This window comes from Xenopus laevis, chromosome 6S (assembly GCF_017654675.1).
Source record: "Xenopus laevis strain J_2021 chromosome 6S, Xenopus_laevis_v10.1, whole genome shotgun sequence".
In the NCBI taxonomy this organism is placed as follows: domain Eukaryota; kingdom Metazoa; phylum Chordata; class Amphibia; order Anura; family Pipidae; genus Xenopus; species Xenopus laevis.
Window position 1 is genome coordinate 125,806,803 of NC_054382.1, and position 19,412 is coordinate 125,826,214.

General features: G+C 40.9%; 1 protein-coding gene across 1 annotated transcript in view; it reads right to left on the reverse strand.

The window, feature by feature from the left end:
* atad2.S (ATPase family, AAA domain containing 2 S homeolog) overlaps positions 1-19,412 on the reverse strand; it is a 49,835-nt gene that overhangs the window by 13,431 nt on the left and 16,992 nt on the right. The window contains exons 12-23 of the mRNA XM_041568001.1: positions 17,420-17,594; positions 17,247-17,335; positions 16,472-16,631; positions 15,620-15,710; positions 14,467-14,781; positions 9,296-9,422; positions 6,491-6,677; positions 5,065-5,250; positions 2,035-2,170; positions 1,761-1,957; positions 1,158-1,317; positions 318-440 (exon numbers count right to left, since the gene is read on the reverse strand). Coding sequence (XP_041423935.1) covers positions 318-440; positions 1,158-1,317; positions 1,761-1,957; positions 2,035-2,170; positions 5,065-5,250; positions 6,491-6,677; positions 9,296-9,422; positions 14,467-14,781; positions 15,620-15,710; positions 16,472-16,631; positions 17,247-17,335; positions 17,420-17,594 — 1,946 coding nt within the window. The remainder of the gene's footprint in view (positions 1-317; positions 441-1,157; positions 1,318-1,760; positions 1,958-2,034; positions 2,171-5,064; positions 5,251-6,490; positions 6,678-9,295; positions 9,423-14,466; positions 14,782-15,619; positions 15,711-16,471; positions 16,632-17,246; positions 17,336-17,419; positions 17,595-19,412) is intronic.

Genomic DNA, 19,412 nt, shown 5'->3' on the forward strand with positions numbered 1-19,412 from the left:
GGTACTTGTCAGCCCCTGTCCCCGGTTAGCATTGGATTACTGAAAAGACCAGACTGTGTACTTCAGTGCATAATTCTGTCTGCTTTCCATTTACATGGTTAAGATTAGCCACAGATCTGGTAATCGGCTGTTGGGTCATTTGACCAAATGTGTGCAACCAATATTTCTATCAACAACTAATACCCCTGTTATAATGGACTGTTTCTATATATCTGGGTTTACATAGGTTGCATGGACATACATTAAATTACCTGCTTGCTGCACATTTCTTTATTAATTGTTCTGTGTGCAAACTAGACCACTGCTCATTCTCATACCTCTTTTCTTGCGAGATTCTTGGATTTCTTCACAAAGCTTTTCAAATTCTTCATCCAACTCTTCTTTAATTATTGCATAAGTGGCATCTTTGAGAGTGCAAGCTCTGTGCCTGATCAAACGATCTGAAGGTTAATGAAGAAAGTACCTGTTACTTTCTGAATGACTTAAGCTGGCCATAGATGCAAAGATCCGATCATTTGATTCCTCGAACAATTGGACTTCCCCATCTCCCGACCTGCAACTAACCATTCCGATCAAATAAAGTAGTAAAAGAACAGATCAGCCGTTGTTCTCCCACTGAAAATCTTACGATCGGCAATACATGAAAAGAAATTATCGGCAGCCGACAGAAATCTTTTAACCGGTCTGATCGACCAAACGACCAATCTCCGCTGGACGAAAAATGTAGAGACTTTCCACACACGGTCCGAAAGTCATACGAAACCTCTATACGTAAGATCGGATCTTTGCGTCTATGGCCAACTAAAGTACGTGAAGCAGTTAGTAGTAGGGATGCACCAAATCCAGGATTCGGTTCGGGATTTGGCCTTTTTGAGCAGGATTAGGATTCGGCCGAATCCTTCTGCCCAGACAAACCGAATCCTGATTTGCATATGCAAATTTGGCACTGGGGGGGGAAATCACGTGACTGTCGCAAAACAAGGAAGTAAATGTTTTCCCCTTCCACCCCTAATTTATATATGCAAATTAGAATTCAGATTGAGTTCTCGCTCTAATCTTTTGCAAAGGATTCGGGGGTTCGGCCGAATCCAAAATAGTGGATTCGGTGCATCCCTAGTTAGTAGCTTGGACAATGGGCAAAAGGGAATAACACTCACCTCCTGGATCTTTATCAGGGTTGTACTCTAAAGCATTGCTACATATGAGATCAATATCTTTTAAATATTCCTTGACTGTATGATATTTGTGCAGATCAATTTTGCTGATGACGGTAGAGAGATCCATGGGCTGTGCAATGACTGTCACATAATCAGGCACCTGCAAACAACATTTTAAATCAACACTGCACGAAGAGGAAGAAAGCAAATTCTCTACAAAACATACTCTTAAAGAGCCTCTAATATGGCACAATCACCATCAAAATGGCATCAGAGAGGAGGCATAAAATTGATTTAAATGCATAACCTTGGCAAACAGAAAAGCCTGTGTCTGCTGCTGGAGAATTTCTGTAATGGCTATTTTATAGGTATACTTACTAACCCCAATGAGACATTAAAGATCATATTTCACAAAAAAAAAAAAAGGTGTACTACTCTAAGACAATTCTGAAATAAAGTATGAAATGCTATGCATCTGAACAAGTTGGATTTTTTTTTTCTTAAAGAATCAAAGCTTGAACACATTTTAAAATATAAAGATGTAGTATTGAGTAATAACTTGCCAGACCATATAAATCACATTACTTTGTAAAACAGCATTACCTCCTCTAGATCCACAGGCTTTGTAAAAGCTCTGAAGCGTTTATCTATGGCAAGTCTGTGGGAGACATCCCTTAAAAAGAGTCTCAGCTCTCGCAGTGTGTTCTCTTCCTGCTCTTCCAGTTGTTTCAGTTCCTGAGCTGAGAGAGTGCGCGGCTCAGGTGGAGGAGCAAGAGGCAAAACCTCCAGTGCCTGCAGAACTAACACACAACAGTTCTTGATATAATAAGGGAATCACACGAAAGAGAAATGAAACAGAATTGCCAAAATGACCGACCTGCCTTCTTTTTAGAAACTGGAGCTTTGGCAGCTTGATTTAATAGAAGATCCTCAAAGAATGCCCTTCTTTCCTCTCTGCTTGGCAACTGAACATGAAATACTTCACCATAATCTTCCACAAAAAGCTCTTGCAACTGTGGAAAATAATTACGTTAAGAATTTCTACCATTTATGTTAAGTAATTGCAAACAATATAACACACATGCAGTTAAAAGAACAGTTCAGTATAAAAATAAAAAATGGGTAAATAGACTGTGCAAAATAAAAAAAAAATGTATCCAATATAGTTAGTTAGCCAAAAATGTAATGTATAAAGGCTGGAGTGACTGGATGTGTAACATAATAGCCAGAACACTACTTCCTGCTTTTCAGTTCTCTTGGTTTCCACTGATTGGTTACCAGGCAGTAACCAATCAGAGACTTGAGGGGGGCCACATGAGTCATATTTGTTGCTTTTGAATCTGAGCTGAATGCTGAGGATCAATTGCAAACTCACTGAACAGTTATGTCCCATGTGGCCCCCCTTCAAGTCGCAAAATTCATCATGTACGGTCTGTTTAAAAATGTGACTGACCATTCAACATCTAAAACGCGCCAAATTGCTGTTTTAGCCTGGGGGGGGGACCTCCTAGAACCTATTTGGAGTCAATTGGTGGACTTTAAAAAAAAAAATCAAACGATAGTACTTCAATTCGAATGAATACGGCCTATTCACCTGCAGAAAAAAAAAAACTTTGAATTTAATAAATTTGGGTTGGGCTTTTTTTATTCGAATTTCAAAGTTATGGGAGTGCAAAAAAACTCCCATTATTTCGAAATTTGACCCTTGCTAAATCTGCCACTTAGAGACCCATTTATCAAAGGTCAAATTTTGAATTCAAGTGAATTTTTTTCTGGACTGATTATTTTAGAAAAAATTTGAATGTCCAATACTCGATCAAATAGTTCCTACCCGAAAATTCGAACCGTATTAGATTCGTATTCAATTTGTACGAAGTGAATTTTTCTCCCAAAAAAAAACAAAAAACCAAAAACGAGAAAACCGCGAATGTCAGGAAGGCAATTAACATCTCCAAATTGACTTGTACATGAACTCAGCAGGATTTAGGTAGTGAATATTCGAACGGTTATCATGGTCAAAGTGTGACGAATCTCACATTCTAATTTACATACGAATAGGGGTATTAAAAATCGAATGTGTGACTTTTGAAGATGCGACTTCATTATAAGACCCTTGATAAATCTGCCCCTTAGCGACAGTTCTACAGCTTTTTTTACTCAATTTTTCCATAAATAGCACCTATTAAGCTTTAAAGGAAAAGGAAACCCAGTGGGCGCAAAAAACCTCCCCCCCTCCCGTGTTGCTTTCCCTCCCTCCTCCCCCCTGGCCTACCTGTCCCGCTGGGCAAATGCCCCTAACTTGTTACTTACCCTTCTGCGCAGGTGCAGTCTACGGAGTTCACAGACGCCATCTTCTTCCAAGCGATCTTCTTCCTGCTTTGACCGGCGCATGCGCAGTAGGAGCATTTCGCCGGTACGGATCTACTGTGCATGCGCCAAAAGTCACGAAAATTCGTGACTTTTGGCGCATGTGCAGTAGATCCGTACCGGCGAAATGCTCCTACTGCGCACGCGCCAAAACGCCGGTCAAAGCAGGAAGAAGAAGATCGCGTGGAAGATGTCGCCTGTGAACTCCCTGGACTGGACCTGCGCAGAGGGGTAAGTAACAAGTTAGGGGCATTTGCCCAGCGGGACAGGTAGGCCAGGGGAGAGGAGGGAGGGTGGGCAACACGGGGGAGGGGTTTTGCACCCAGAGGGTTTCCTTCTCCTTTAAAACAAAATAACTTGTGCAAATTTTGCATCCTCTTCATATGGCACGCTAAAAGGTATTACGTGCAATATTCCAGCACCCCAGGCAAAACTAGCCATGATTAAAGCTATGATAATACAATTCTAATTTAATAAGAAGAGCAAGTTTTTTTCCCCCAACAGAAAGCACCAGCTGTTCTGCCTTGTCAAGAAACTATTTGTGCATCCAAAAGTGCAAAAAGTCGCCCAGACAGCACCCAAAAAGGGCAGACTTGCAGCTAGCCCAAAGGCCTCCAAATGCACACCACATACATGTCGTTGTTTTCTTGCATCAGGAGCGCCCATGTATGCAGGACTACGGGGGTTATTATTAGGGATGCACCGAATCCAGGATTTGGTTCAGGATGCGGCCTTTTTCAGCAAGAATTTGGATTCGGTCGAATCCTTCTGCCTGGCCGAACTGAATCATAATTTGCATATACAAATTAGGGGGAGGGAAATTGCAGGACTTTTTGTCAACAAACAAGTAAAAACGTTTTCCTCCTTCTCACCCCTAATTTGCATATGCAAATTATGATTAGGATTCAGTTCAGAATTCAGCCGAATCTTTCGCAAAGGATTCGGGGGTACAGCCGAATCCAAAATAGTGGATTCGGTACATCCCTAGTAATTAAGGTCTGAATGCCAAAAACTCGACTATACTATAAAATCTGAATTTTTCAGTTGGATGGAAAAAGTCTGAATCCGAAAATCCGGCATCTCAGGCCGAGGTTGTATTCAAGTCAATGGGAGAAGAAAATATCCTGATCTGCGATGGGTTTCGTGCAAAAATTCGAAGATTTTTTTGGGGTGGAGAAATTTGTATGATTCAAATTTTTGTACGATTTTCTTATGCAATGGAATTTTTTTAGCAAAATGTATTGATAAAGAAGGGGAAATAACCCGTGCAGATATGGTCAGAGTATATTTTAAAAAAAATTGAATATTTTGATAAATAACCCCCTATATGTTTGCTCAAAGCAGCGCCCTCAAAAGGCATGGTTTGCAGGATGCGCAACACGAGTTCTGTTCCTTTACCCTGGTTGCACCTTTGATACAATAGTGATTTTCAGTCCTACTAGAGTTAAAATAATGGAGGCCACAACACTCAAACACAAGAAGCATAAATTAACATTTTTCAAAGGTGACAGCTGTAGAGCAATAAACAAACAAAAAGTACCTCATTTGGCAACTTATAATGATCCACATCACATGTTGCAAGGAAGAGAATAGGTGAAAACGAAGGGATGCTTTTCAGCAAAGTAATAAACGTTGCCTTCAGTATGTCACCGACTGTTTCCCACCATAAGTGAATATGTGGAATATACAGGATGCTTGGGGCAGTTCTTTTAGCTTCCCGAAAAAGCTAGATTCAGAAAGAAAATTAAAGTTTACCAAAAAAAAAATACACAATCTGAATAGAATGTAGAATTAAATATTCTCACCAAAATAAATCAAGTTAATATTTATTACTTCCCCTTCCTGCACACTATGAGGCCATCTGTAGACATACAGTGTAAAAAACAATTACACAGAAAATAAAGTGTAAAAAAAAAAAAAATGCCACATTGGATGCCATTGTTTTACACCACTTTAGACCTGGCATAATCTATTAAAGGAGAACTAAACCCTAAATATGAATAGGGCTAAAAATGCCATATTTTATATAGTGAACTTATTATAGCATGAGGCTAAAGTTTCAGCTTGTCAATAGCAGCAATGATCCAGGACTTCAAACTTGTCACAGGGGGTCACCATCTTGGAAAGTGTCTGTGACACTCACATGCTCAGTGGGCTCTGATTGGCTGTTGAGAAGCTAAGCTTAGGGCTCGTCACTAATTATCCAGCAGAAAATGAGCTTCCCTGGCTGTAATATAAGCTGATGCTACAGGTTTGCTGATTATTAAATTCTGATGCTAATTGCACTGGTTTCTGTGCTGCCATGTAGTAATTATCTGTATTAATTACTAATCAGCCTTATATTGTGACATTTCTATTCTATGTGTACTGTATATTGTGAGTGGGTCCCTAAGCTCAGTAAGTGACAGCAGCACAGAGCATGTGCAGCGAATCAGCAGAAAAGAAGATGGGGAGCTACTGGGGCATCTTTGGAGACACAGATCTTTACTGCTAAAGGGCTGTGGTTGCCTTGGGCTGGTACAGAAGCACAAAACATAATGTACAACATTTCTGCCTACTTCTTTAAAGGTAATCAGCCCTGGCAAAACACTTATGTAAATATAAATAAATGTAAATATTCCATGATGGATAAACACTATTTCCCAATAGCATTTCCGACTTAATTTTACACTGGATTTCTACAGAGAGATACGCGGCCACTAAAAATCAATAGACAACTTGATAAATATGCTGTTTTCTTTGTAGCAATGCCTGGTGAGGTGTGGTGTATTTGATCCTATATTCTAACAAAGATGTAACAGATTCAACAGTGCAAGTCTTTAAATGCTTAAAAAAATCTTAAACCAATAATCCCACTGTAGGCAAAATCTTGCTCACATTCTGCATATATTGGGTGCACAGTGGTTGTATGGCACATCTAAGAGGAATACGGCACAAAAACAAGTCATTAGCCAAAGTATAGTTACCTGAGCACAAGTTTCTTCAGGGGAGGTAGCGCCAACACCAAAAAGAACGGCAAGATCTACCGTGTATACAGTGAACTTTTCCAAGGCATGTATAGCTGCAGGAGCCAGATGGGTTCCTTGCCCATACCCCGGTTTACCAGCCAGCAGGAGTCTAGGCCTATATGAAGTTGGATGATTACGTGCATTCCTGGGAAAATATATTTGTATACCGTGTTAGACATACTGTTCTACAAATAAATGCCTAATAAAAAGGCATCATCTGCTTTAGACCACACTTTTTAACTTAGCTCAATTTTAATTTGTTTTAAACCCACCTTGTCTTAAAGGAGAAGGAAAGCTACTAAGGCAGTTTATTGCCAATAGATTAGCCACAGTAATGCAATCTAGAATGCCATTTTTATTCTATTTATTTATTTTTTAAAAGGTCCAGACAGCAGAACAACATGTTAGAGTAGCATTGTTTGGTATCAAGTTATTTGCATCTTTGGGTTTACAGCTCTATGGAGTTTTGATCACTCCAGGCACCTTCAAACCTTCTCAAACTTATCAATTACCCCTCTGGTCTCGTAAGCGAGTTTCATCAGTGGGAGGGCCTCATCGACTAATCTTTTCCAAAATGATGTATTTGGGAGGGGTTGGCTCATCCAGTGCATTATTAGCATCAGGGTATGGAAACAAATTATGGAAGGTTTGGTAGGGATTAGATCCTCAATTATCCTTAGCAGGCAGACCTCTGGGCTTATTACTTGTGGCAAGAGACACCTATGACTAAGTGCCGGAGGGTATGAAATGCGTAAGGTGGGCCATGTGGGGTCAGAATGTACCATTTTCAATGTGTTAACTACTAAATGACCCTTGGTAAAGAAAATTAATATATTTTTCTCTTTTATTACTTGTGGTGTCCCCAAATCAGAAGCTATGGTAGCTATCAGGTGTCTCCAGAACTTTTGTATTGGAGGACAGTTCCACACCATGTGTATAAAGTTTGCTCCTGGTGCTTTGCAGCGGGCAGAGATCATCTTGTCTCTTGACCATCCTTTTCAGTTTGAACAGGGTCACATACGTTTGGTGGAGGCACTTATTTATAAGCCTGTCTCCGATTGAGACCAGAAAGTCATACGCCGTGGCTACTTCCCATTGCTCCTTGAGACCAGGGATGGCGTCTAACCAGAGATTATGGGCTTGACCAAAAGGGGGTTTGACAGTACCCTGTAAATCTTTGTATAGTTTAGACAGGGCTGTTAGAGTTTCATTAAAGGCGTCTGTTACAATTCATACAAGAGTTCCACATTCCACAGATGCCGCTGAGAAGTGTATCAACTAATGGGCAGATTTATCAAAGGTCGAAGTAATGTGAATTTTTTTTACTCTAATAAATTTGAATGCACTCAAAACTCGAATGTTATCTTATTTAAGAAAAAACATGAACGTCTAAAATTTGAACACGTTACTGACCCGAAAACTCAAATCGAATGAAACTCTATTCAAGTTTTTTTCAGAAAAAAACTTGAATGTCAGGAAGGCTATTAGCATCTTCAAAAGGGTCAACAGACAACTGCCATTGACTTGTAAATGAATTTGACAGGTTTTAGGTGGGGAATATTCAAAATCAGAACAGTTTTCATAGTCGAGGTGTGCTAAATCTCACATTCGGGTTGGTGCTTTTAAATTCGATTTGAGAGTTTTGAAAAAAAAAAAAAATAATAATTTGATTGAGACCAGGAAGTCACACTCTGTGGCGGTGGCATCTTCCCACTGCTCCTGATTGAGACCAGGGATGGTGTCTCACCAGAGATTATGGGCTTGATCAAAAGGGGGTTTGACAGTAGCCTGTAAATCTTTGTATAGGTACGACAGGAGTTTGGCAGGGCTGGGAGAGAAGAGTGGTTTCGATTCCCACCACCTTAATTCCCAGAGCTGTAGGCTTCTAAAGAATTGTATCTGCTGGTTTGGAGATTTGTCTTACATCTCCTGGTAAGTAAGAAATTGTCCCTTGGGAACTAGGTCACCCCGCGTTTTGATGCCCAGTTTTGTCCAGCAAATGAAATCAGGTAGGTTCTGAAGATGGGGGGGGAGAGCCATTTTTATTCTTTAGAACGCTTTACCATACCCGAGTAAACAGTTCTAAAATCTGTTTGTTTAGGATAGCAGCTGCCATGTTAGCTTGGTGTGACATCACTTCCTGCCTGAGTCTCTCCCTACTCACTTATAGCTCTGGGCTCAGATTACAGCAGAGAAGGGAGGGGTGGAAGAGGAGCAAACTGAGCATGCTCAAGTCCTAGCCCTGGAGGTTTAAGTTAAAAACAGGAAGTCTGATACAGAAGCCCATGTGTACACAATAGAAGGAAAGAAATGCTGTGTTTTGTTTTGTTTTTTTGACAGAGTAATCAGAGCAGCATTACTTTCTAATCAAGCTTACTTAGTTTTGACCTTTCCTTCTCCTTTAATACGGTCTCCAGTCAGTAACAAGAGAATTCATTAATAAAATAGCTGAAGCACTTTTACTAAAATTTGGAATCAAAAATGAAGATTTGGCAACGACTTATTGCTAAACAAGGATAAATCAGATACATCATGCATAACAAGACAGCTCCGATGCATAAATACAAATGCTCAGAGGAATAATCTGTGCTAATTTGCTAAACTGCCTCAGAACAAACAGCCTAGTTAATTAAAAACTGCCATTGAATGCCACTATACATTCAGGCACATGTTAAGAGCCCAACTTAGAAATCTTCAACTGTCTTCATATTATGTGCCATTTTATGAAATCATACTAACCCCCGAATTATACAAAATACTTACATATTTAGTTGAAGAAATGGACAATTTGGTTTGTTTGGTGTTTTATTAGGCAAGCCATTTTCAAAAACTGATGGGCCTTCATCATCACTATATAACAATTCTTCATCCACCAGGTGACTTGAACGTTCTAGTAAAACAAAAGTGAATTCGCCACTTCAAACATCAACGGACCAGTTTATGATCTTAAATTCTAACCAGGGATACGGTGATCATTAGAGAGATAAATGTTTAAAACTTTCCTAGCTAAACATAATTTCTTAGAATTTTGACTTTGCTATATAAAACACTTTTCAGTCACCAAGATGCAAACCTGCAGGTATATTCCTCTGTCGTCTCAAGGGGGACACAGGAAACGATTGGGGGGTTAAGCTTCACCCTCTAGGTGGCAGGACACTTAGATTAATGAAGGGGCGTACCATGAGACTGGCTTAACCCCACACTAAACCAATCACATCCGTTTTTAAGTGTCCTGCTTCCTAGGAGGATAGATCCTCTTCTACTCAAGAAGAATCTTGTTTTAATGGATGTTATAGGGGCTCCTTTAGATACACCTCCCTCGTGGGTAGGGTTGCCACCCGGCCGGTAAAATATCTGCCAAGGCCGGCATTACAAATTTACCGGCATAGTAGCTGCCGGTAAATTTGTAATACGATTAAAAGGAGCCCTCGGCCTGCCCCCAATCCCCTGGAACTTACCTTTTCTTTTACTTCTTCTTGCTTTGACCGGCGCATGCGCAGTAGGAGCATTTCGCCGGTACGATCTACTGCGCATGCGCCAAAAGTCACGAAGTGAAATCGGAAAACTGACTTTTGGCGCATGCGCAGTAGATCCATACCGGCGAAATGCTCCTACTGCGCATGCGCCAAAACGCCGGTCAAAGCAGGAAGATCGCGTGGAAGAAGATGTCATCTGTGAACTCCGGGGACTGGACCTGCACAGAAGGGTAAGTAACAAGTTAGGGGCATTTGCCCAGCGGGACGGGTAGGCCAGGGGGGAGGAGGGAGGGTGGGCAACACACGGGAGGGGGGGGGGGAGGGGTTTTTGCGCCGACTAGGTTTCCTTCTCCTTTAAAGGGATCCTGTCAGTTAATAGTGCTACTCCAGCAGAATTCTGTACTGAAATCCATTTCTCAAAAGAGCAAACAGATTTTTTATATTCAATTTTGAAATCTGACATGGGGCTAGACATTTTGTCAATTTCCCAGCTGCCCCTGGTCATGTGACTTGTGCCTGCACTTTAGGAGAGAAATGCTTTCTGGCAGGCTGCTATTTTTTCCTTCTCAATGTAACTGAATGTGTCTCAGTGAGACATGGGTTTTTACTATTGAGTGTTGTTCTTAGATCTACCAGGCAGCTGTTATCTTGTGTTAGGGAGCTGTTATCTGGTTACCTTCCCATTGTTCTTTTGTTTGGCTGCTGGGGGGGGAAAGGGGGGGGGGTGATATCACTTTAGCAGTACAGCAGTAAAGAGTGATTGAAGTTTATCAGAGCACAAGTCACATGACTTGGGGCAGCTGGGAAATTGACAATATGTCTAGCCCCATGTCAGATTTCAAAATTGAATATAAAAAAATCTGTTTGCTCTTTTGAGAAATGGATTTCAGTGCAGAATTCTGCTGGAGCAGCACTATTAACTGATTCATTTAGAATTTTTTTTTTTCATGACAGTATCCCTTTAACCTCTCTTCCCAGCCCTCCACAACGGTCTAATTTTCGGACTATCATCAGCCCCCAGGGTCTTCACCAAACTCATGGCTGTAACAGCAGCAACCCTAAGACTCCAGGGAATCTCTGTAAAACCCTACCTAGACAACCTTCTCTTTAAGGCCAGGACAAGTGAAAAGAGCGAGGAAGATCTTTGGAGGGCGATCGCTCTCCTTTAAGACTTTGGTTGGACTATCAATTGGAACAAGTCCAATCTTCATCCCAGTTACCAGATGACATTCCTCGGCCTCGAGTTCAATACACTCACGCAGAAGGTGAGTTTACCGGTGGACAAGCAGGAGAAGATAACTCAGATCAACCTCCTACTTGATACCAAAAACCTACTATCCACATGGCAATGAGAGTGCTGAAACTGATGGTCTCTGCCATCACAGCGTTACCATTGGCACAGATCCACCTACGTCCGCTCCAGGCCAACATCCTATGCGATTGGAATGGAGCTCGCCTATCTCAGAGAATGTCAACAAGGCATTCTCTCCTCTGGTGGCTCAATCTGAACAATCTCTACCTGGGCCAATCCTGGGCCACTCTGGATTGGACAGCCTACAAGGTTGGGGCGCGACATGTTACAACCTGTCCGTACAAGGTCTATGGTCTCCCGGGGAGTCCAAACTACCCATAAACATTCCACTATCCCTCTCCCACTGGTTACATCATCTCCAGACAAGTGCAGTTCGGGTACAAAGAGACAATTCCACCACAGTTGCATACATTAACCGGCAGGGAGGAACCCGTAGAAAAGCAGCATTAGCGGAGGCCCAACTGATATTGAGCTGGGCGGAGTCCAACTCCGTAAGAATGTCCGCCATTCACATACCAGGAGTATCCAACACAAGGGCAGATTTTCTCAGCCAAAACTTCCTAGATCCAGGGGAATGGGAACTTCACCCAAAAGCATTTGCAAAGCTAACCAGTGAGTGGGGACAACTCCAGATCGATCTAGCAGTGGGAGTGGATGCAATGACCCAGTGTTGCCAGTTCGACCTTGCCTACTTCTTCCCACCTCTTCCCATGCTCCCCAGAGTACTAAAGAAGATCAGGTAATCCCCTCTCACAGCAATTGTGATAGCTCCCTACTGGCCCAGGAGGACGTGGTTCTCGGATCTTCAGGAGATGTCTATAGCACAACCAATTCGGCTAGTTCCCAGAGACGATTGGCCCCATAGTTCAACACAACCCGGGCCTCTTCGTTTTGACGGGATGGCTGTTGAGGCCGCCATCTGGAGATGAAAGGGAATAGCGGAGAACGTCATTGCCACAATGTTAAGATGACGCAAGTCTACCTCATCTAAGGCATACCACAGAGTTTGGAACACTTACTTGAACTGGTGCAGAGAGATGCACACGATTACAGTAGATTAACTATTCCTTCTGGAATGCAACATTCCGAGGGTGCTATCCTTCCTACAAAGGGGCCTACAGCTTGGCCTTAAACTTAGCTCATTGAAGGTCCAGGTGTCGGCACTGTCTGTTCTACTTCAGTCACGCCTAGCCATGGAGGATCCTGTCAGCACATTTCTGCAGGGAGTAGCGCATATTGCTCCTCCGTTTTGGCCTCCAACTCCAGGATGGGATCTTAATATCGTTCTAGAGGCTCTACTAGACCCCGCCTTTGAGCCTTTACGGACAATTTCTGAGGAATAGCTAACCAGGAAGGTAGTCTTTCTGGTGGCGCTCTCATCCCCTCCTTCCTAGTCTTCCACAAAGACAAGGCAGTTCTACGCACAGTTCCATCATTCCTCCCAAAGGTGGTGTCATCTTTCCACATCAATCAAGAAATTGTGGTACCAACCCTCTGTCCGGAACCCAAGAACGATAAGGAGAGCAGACTTCATAACCTAGATGTGGTAAGAGCGCTTCGCTGCTACCTGGATCGGTCCTACAGACCTGTCACAAATTCTCGCTACCCACCCTGCTGTTCTGGGGCTGCTTTTTTAAGATACACACAAGAACTCGCTGCGGAGCGCTGATCGGAACAATCAGGAGACAGTGCAATATCCATCTGGCTTTATTTCAACGCTTCTCCTGGATTGTTCCGATCAGCGCTCCGCAGCGAGTTCTTGTGTGTATGTTGGAGCCAGTTGGAAGTGACTGGCGTATCGCGAGAGCAGCGGTCGGCTGGGAGACGGGACGCACTGGGTGAGTTCCGCCATTACCGCATTGCTACCAATTCTGCATTGTTAAGACCCCATTCGTTCCCTGTGTCCCCCTTGAGACGACAGAGAAAACAGGATTTTTTGATACTCATCGTTAAATCTGTTTCTCTGTAGTCGATAATGGGGACACATGGCTTCCTGTCCCTAATACGAGTTGACCAGTTCGTCTGGATGGGAAAAAAAAGTTTCCTGGTTTACCAGTTCTGCAGTTATATGTTTTTATATTTTTCTATTCAGCAGTGTCTTTGGTACAAACTGTGATGTGATTGGTTTAGTGTGGGTTAAGTCAGTCTCCTGGCACGCCCCTTCATTAATCTAAGCGCCCTGCCTCCTAGAGGGTGGAGCTTAACCCCCCATTCGTTCCGTGTCCCTCTTATCGACTACAGAGAAACTGATTTAACGGTGAGTATCAAAAAATCCTGTTATTTCAAATAAAAACGATACTATAGCAGATCAGAGAGGGAAGTGCTGACCGAAAAAAAAAAAAGAAAAGTAAAATGAGGCCCCTTATAGGTATAGATCAGACTAAATCAACCCATATGCCAGGTAAATATTTGCATAATTTACATATGGACAGGCAGAAAAATTATACATATAGGGAATTCAGCTATTAGTGTTGCCCTAATAGCTGACCCTGTCAGAAGAAACTGTTGGAGCGGATGTGCATATCCTTAAAACTATTACCAGCTTGAAGGGTTTTGGAGCGATAATATAAGAGACCATAGAGAACCCCTCTGCATAAACAGATCCTGCCCTTTCCCCATCTGCAGCCGGTTAGGCTTTTAGAAAAGGAGTAGCTCATTATACAAGTGAGACTTTTTTTCCTGTGTGAAATGAACTCTTGAAATATAAGAACAATCTATGCTTCCAAAGAGATTGTTCAGATTATTCAGGAGAAAAACACCTTTTTGTGACAGTATTTCTAATACAGTGTATTGACGTGGGGGAGGTACATTTATCAAGGGTCGAATTTATGCGAGTTTTTAAAAACTCCCCTAAATTTGAAATTCGACTAATCAAAAAGTATTAATAAAATCGAATTTATCCAACTCGGATGAATTTAAAGGACCTGAAAATTTTAATCTAATTCAATTTCACTTTTTTCTCAGAAAAAAACGTGAATGTCAGGAAGGCTGCAAACATCTTCAAATTGATCCCTGGACCTCTCCCATTGACTTAAAACATCAATTTGATTTTTAATAACCAGTCCTGTTGGCAATCCCCTAACTGGAAAGCAACTTCTCAGAAAACAAAAAGGCACCGAAATGCAACAGTGTAATTGGACTCCTACCAGATTGTTTTTCTTTCTTGATTCCTTCAAGAGCATGAGGAAAAATTTTCATCAGAGCTTCCAAGACTTTATGAAGTGTGTTCTGAAGAAGTGGCTGGATTATTGGAGACAGTGCTTGCCCAGGAGATACAACAGCTCTCTGGGAAGCTGGCACAATTTTCTGCATGGCTATAATAAAGTCTTTAGCAGTAATCTTAATAGAATTAACATCCAGTTGCAATTTTTCCGTCGTGGTGTATATCTGGGGATAGCGGCGGCGCAATGAACAAAGAGCTGCTTCTGCACACACAGACTTTATATCTGCTCCACAGTATCCTATAGGGACATGAAGAAACCGGTGAAATAATGCATTTTGCCAATATCTTAACCAGATTGTGTCGCCTAGTCATGTAAGCTTTTATTTTTCTTAAAGGTGAACTATTGCGAAAATAAAAATTTAACATAAGCTTCCTCATACTAAAGTAAAACGTTCTAAATACAATCAATTACAAATTCTGTACTGTTTCTGAAATTATCAAGTTTATATTCACTATTCCTCTCTCAGCATCTGTTTCTCTTCATTTTGTCTTCATGCAGCAGTTGGGTGTCAGATGAATGATCCAATATATCTTATAGGGTGGCTCCCTTTCCTAGCAGATATATTAGAGCTCACTCAAATAACACATTCTAGTACAAACAAAATCTAACAAAATAACTGCCTTTTGCACAAATTCTGCATGTAGAGAGACAGGATTTCTTGTGACTTTAATAGGATGAGCTCTAATACATCTTATAGGCAAAAGGAGGACCCCTATAAGATATATTAGATCTAACTGTCAATGAATATCTGACACCAAACTGCTGCATGAAGACAGTGAAGAGAAACATATGCCGAGAGAGGAATATTAAAGAAACGCACATAATATTTAATTGATTGTATTTAGAAAGTTTCTTATTTCAATATGCTGAAGCCAATATTAATTTTCATGATAGTTCTCCTTTAAACCACTAAAGGCATCTTGACTGTGTGTAATCTGGACTATTTCAGTGAGTGAACATATTGCACAAAACATTTTTTCGATGTGCCCGAAAAAGTATTTCCCTTTGTAAATGTCAAATATGACACAAATTAATTTGTGGACAACAAAGATGTAAAAAAGTTGGATTGTCTTACCGACACATTTTTCAGAAAGTTCTTCCAAAAATATGTCTGATGGCTTTGGGTTCCATTCTTTTGTGTGAATCTTGAGAATCTCCTTTCTTGCCTTGCAACAGAAAAAAAATAGCAGAAAGATCAGTGAAACTATTAAAACAGAAAATTTGTAAAATTGTGAACAAGATCGTTACACTTTACTTTACAATGTAGCAGTGTCGGAACCACATTTTTACAACTTCTTCCCAATACAAGGGGTGGCACTGGCTGTGGTGTCAGTGCTTTAAAAAAAACCCTGCTGCGGGTTGGGTACCTGTGGGTTACCTGCAAAAAACTGTGGCAACCTGCGGGTTATTTCGGTAATGTGTATAGCCACGGGTTGGCGCTGCTCCTTTTTGTCTGATCACGCCTACGTGCAATGATGCCACTTCCGATTTACAGTGACAGCTCTTCCTGTTTTACTCCTTTTTTTCTGATCACACCTACTTCTAATGATGTCACTTCTGTTTACAAGGACATCACTTCCTGCTTCTTGATGGTCTGCAGGTCGGGTAGCGGATCCAAGCGGGTAAGTATGCGGTTGCGTTTAAAAAAAATTGGTTCCGTGCAGGACTCTACCTTGCACTGTAATAGTATTATCCCATAAGGAGGAGTTCCTTTTCTACTTGTATAGTCATCATAAGCATTGCTAATATGTCAGGTTTATCACAATGCAACAATATATGTCGGGACAACAAAGCTTTAGCAGATGCACATTCTGATTTCCCTATTAATCTACAAAGCTGCACCATAACAATTAACCATCCCATTCAAAAAAAATGAAAAAGCTAAAACAACCCCCATGCTTTTCTTTAATTTGCATAATACACTTACATCTCTATCAGGCAAGGAGAAAAGAAATTCTCTGTCGAAACGCCCTGGTCGTCTTAAGGCAGGATCAATTGAATCTAGTCTATTTGTGGCTCCAATTACCACAATTTCTCCTCGACTATCCAGTCCATCCATAAGAGCAAGCAAGGTGGAAACTATTGAACTAAAGAATATATCATGGGATTTATTTGCTGAATTTTTTTTTTAAAAAAATGTTACAAGCACAGTCACCCTGGTTATACAAGAAAAGCAAATACAGGTATGAGACCTGTTATCCAGAATGCTCGGGACCTGGGGGTTTCCGGATAATGGATCTTTCCATAATTTGGATCTTTATACCTTAAATCTACTAGAATATAATATAAAAATTAAATAAACCCAATCGGCTGGTTTTGCTTCCAATAAGGATTAATTATATCTTATTTTGGATCAAGAACAAGCTACTGTTTTATTATTGGAGAAAAAGGAAATCATTTTCAAAAATTTGGATTATTTGAATAAAATGGAGTCTATGGGAGACATCCTTTTCCGTAATTCATAGCTTTCTGGATAAAGGGTATAAATATATAAATATATATATATATATATATATATATATATATATATATATATATATATATATATATATATATATATATATATATATAGAGATATAGAGATATAGAGATATAGAGATATAGAGATATATATATATATATATATATATATAGTCAACAATTTAATGGAAAGATACCATAATATACAGTTTATTGAAGAATGCTTATAGAATTACATGTACCTGTGAATTTGATCCTGTCGACTGGATCTTACAGGTGCCAAACCATCTATTTCATCAAAAAATATAATAGAAGGTCGCATTTGATAGGCCTATTAAGAAGAATTGTAAAATGTTACATTTCGATTCTAACAACCCCCCCCAAAAAAGAGCTACAGTAAAACATGATAAAATACCTGATCAAAAAGCAGCCTTAGCTGGCGCTCAGACTCTCCAACCCATTTGCTTAGGCAGTCTGCACCTTTCCTCATGAAGAAGGACACTCTCTTATCACCAATACTGCATTCATTTGCCAATGCCCGAGCAACTAAAGTTTTTCCTGTACCAGGAGGCCCGTAGAACAGACAGCCACTGAAAAAAAGAATATATATATCTATATATCTATCTATCTATCTATCTATCTCTATCTCTATATCTCTCTCTATATCTCTATATCTATCTATCTATCTATCTATATATATATATATATATATATTGGTAAATGTATTGCTAAAAGTAGTGGTAATCAGAAAAAAATGATTCTAATGTGGGACTACCAGATATTTTGTCAAGAATAACCTTTGTGTTTTGACTTGTCAAGTACAAAAACTGTTACTTGCCAAAGAAATGAAACCTGGAAAGTGGATAATATTGGGGGTCTATCTGAAAAACTGAAACAACCCTCATGATAACAAAGCCAGAGTATTCATATTACCAGAGGACTAGGGCTTTAGCCTATATGTCTACGCACGGATGTATTTTACCACGCATTTCTCTCCTCTCTTCATTCTATTTTAATTAAATGTGGCCCCAATCCTTTAGGCTGTTCTGGGTCAAATATTTTCATTGGCTATCAAGTTCTGATTTTATCTCCTTACATTTTCTAGTATTTCTTCTCTGCTGTGTACATGGCCATTTGAGTTGTCCAGCCCTTGTGTCATAAGTTTGTCACATACAAATCACCCTGGTACATATATTAAACAACTCTTAAAGGAACAGTTCAGTGTTAAAAAAAAAAAAATGTAATGTATAAAGGCTGGAGTGACTGGATGTGTAACATAATAGCCAGAACACTACTTCCTGCTTTTCAGCTCGCTAACTGAGTTAGTCAGTGGCTATAAGGGGGGCCACATGGGACATAACAGGATTTTTATACTCAACGTTAAATCTGTTTCTCTGTAGTCGAAAAGGGGGACACATGGAACAATGGGGTTAAGCTCCATCCTCCGGAGGCAGGACACAATATTTAAATTAAGGGGGCGTGCCAGAGCAGGCTTAACCCCCCACACTGTACACCATATTCAGTTTGTTCCATAGCTGCTAACGGAAACTGTATAACATTAAACAATAACCAGCAGAACTGGTAACCAGGGGAGTATTCACAGAGATAAAACGGTCAAGCCGACGGGGGGGTGGGGGGTGGAAGCCCTGGGTCCCCTTTTTCGACTAAAGAGAAACAGATTTAACGGTGAGTATAAAAACCCTGTTTTCTCTGCCGTCTCAAGGGGGACACAGGGAACGATGGGGACTTACCAAAGCAGTCCCAAAACAGCAAGGTGGGAGCGAGTTTAGACCGGTGCTATTTAGTGGATTACTGATTGTAACACCTTTCGACCAAGGGAGGCCTCAGCCGAAGAATAGGTGTCCACGCCCAAGAGGCCCCCACAGCTCGGGTGGAGTGAGCCCGAATCCCTTCTGGTGGAGTTCTTCCCTTTGCCAAATAGACCTGCTTGATAGTCTCTTTGATCCAAATAGTAGTCTTTGAGACTGACTGAACTCTACATTGGCCTGAAGGAAGAATGAACAGTGACTGACTGAATGGCTTAGACCATTCAATGTACCACCCTAGTGCTTGGACTACATCCAGGCTGTGTATCCGGCGTTCCTTGCTATTCTTCGGGTCCGGACACAGCGATGGCACTACAATCTCTTGGTTCACATGGAATGATGAAACAACTTTGGGCAGAAAGGTTGGGACCGTGCGGAGTACGGCTTTATCTTTATGAAAGGTCAGAAAGGGTGGGTCACAGGACAGGGCGCTGAGTTCAGACACTCTCCGAGTAGATGAAATTGCCATGAGGAATACAACCTTCCAAGTGAGCCACGTATCAGAAATAGAGTTCATAGGTTCAAAGGGAGAATCGAGCAGTGCTTCCAGAATGATGTTGAGATCCCATCCCACCACCGGTG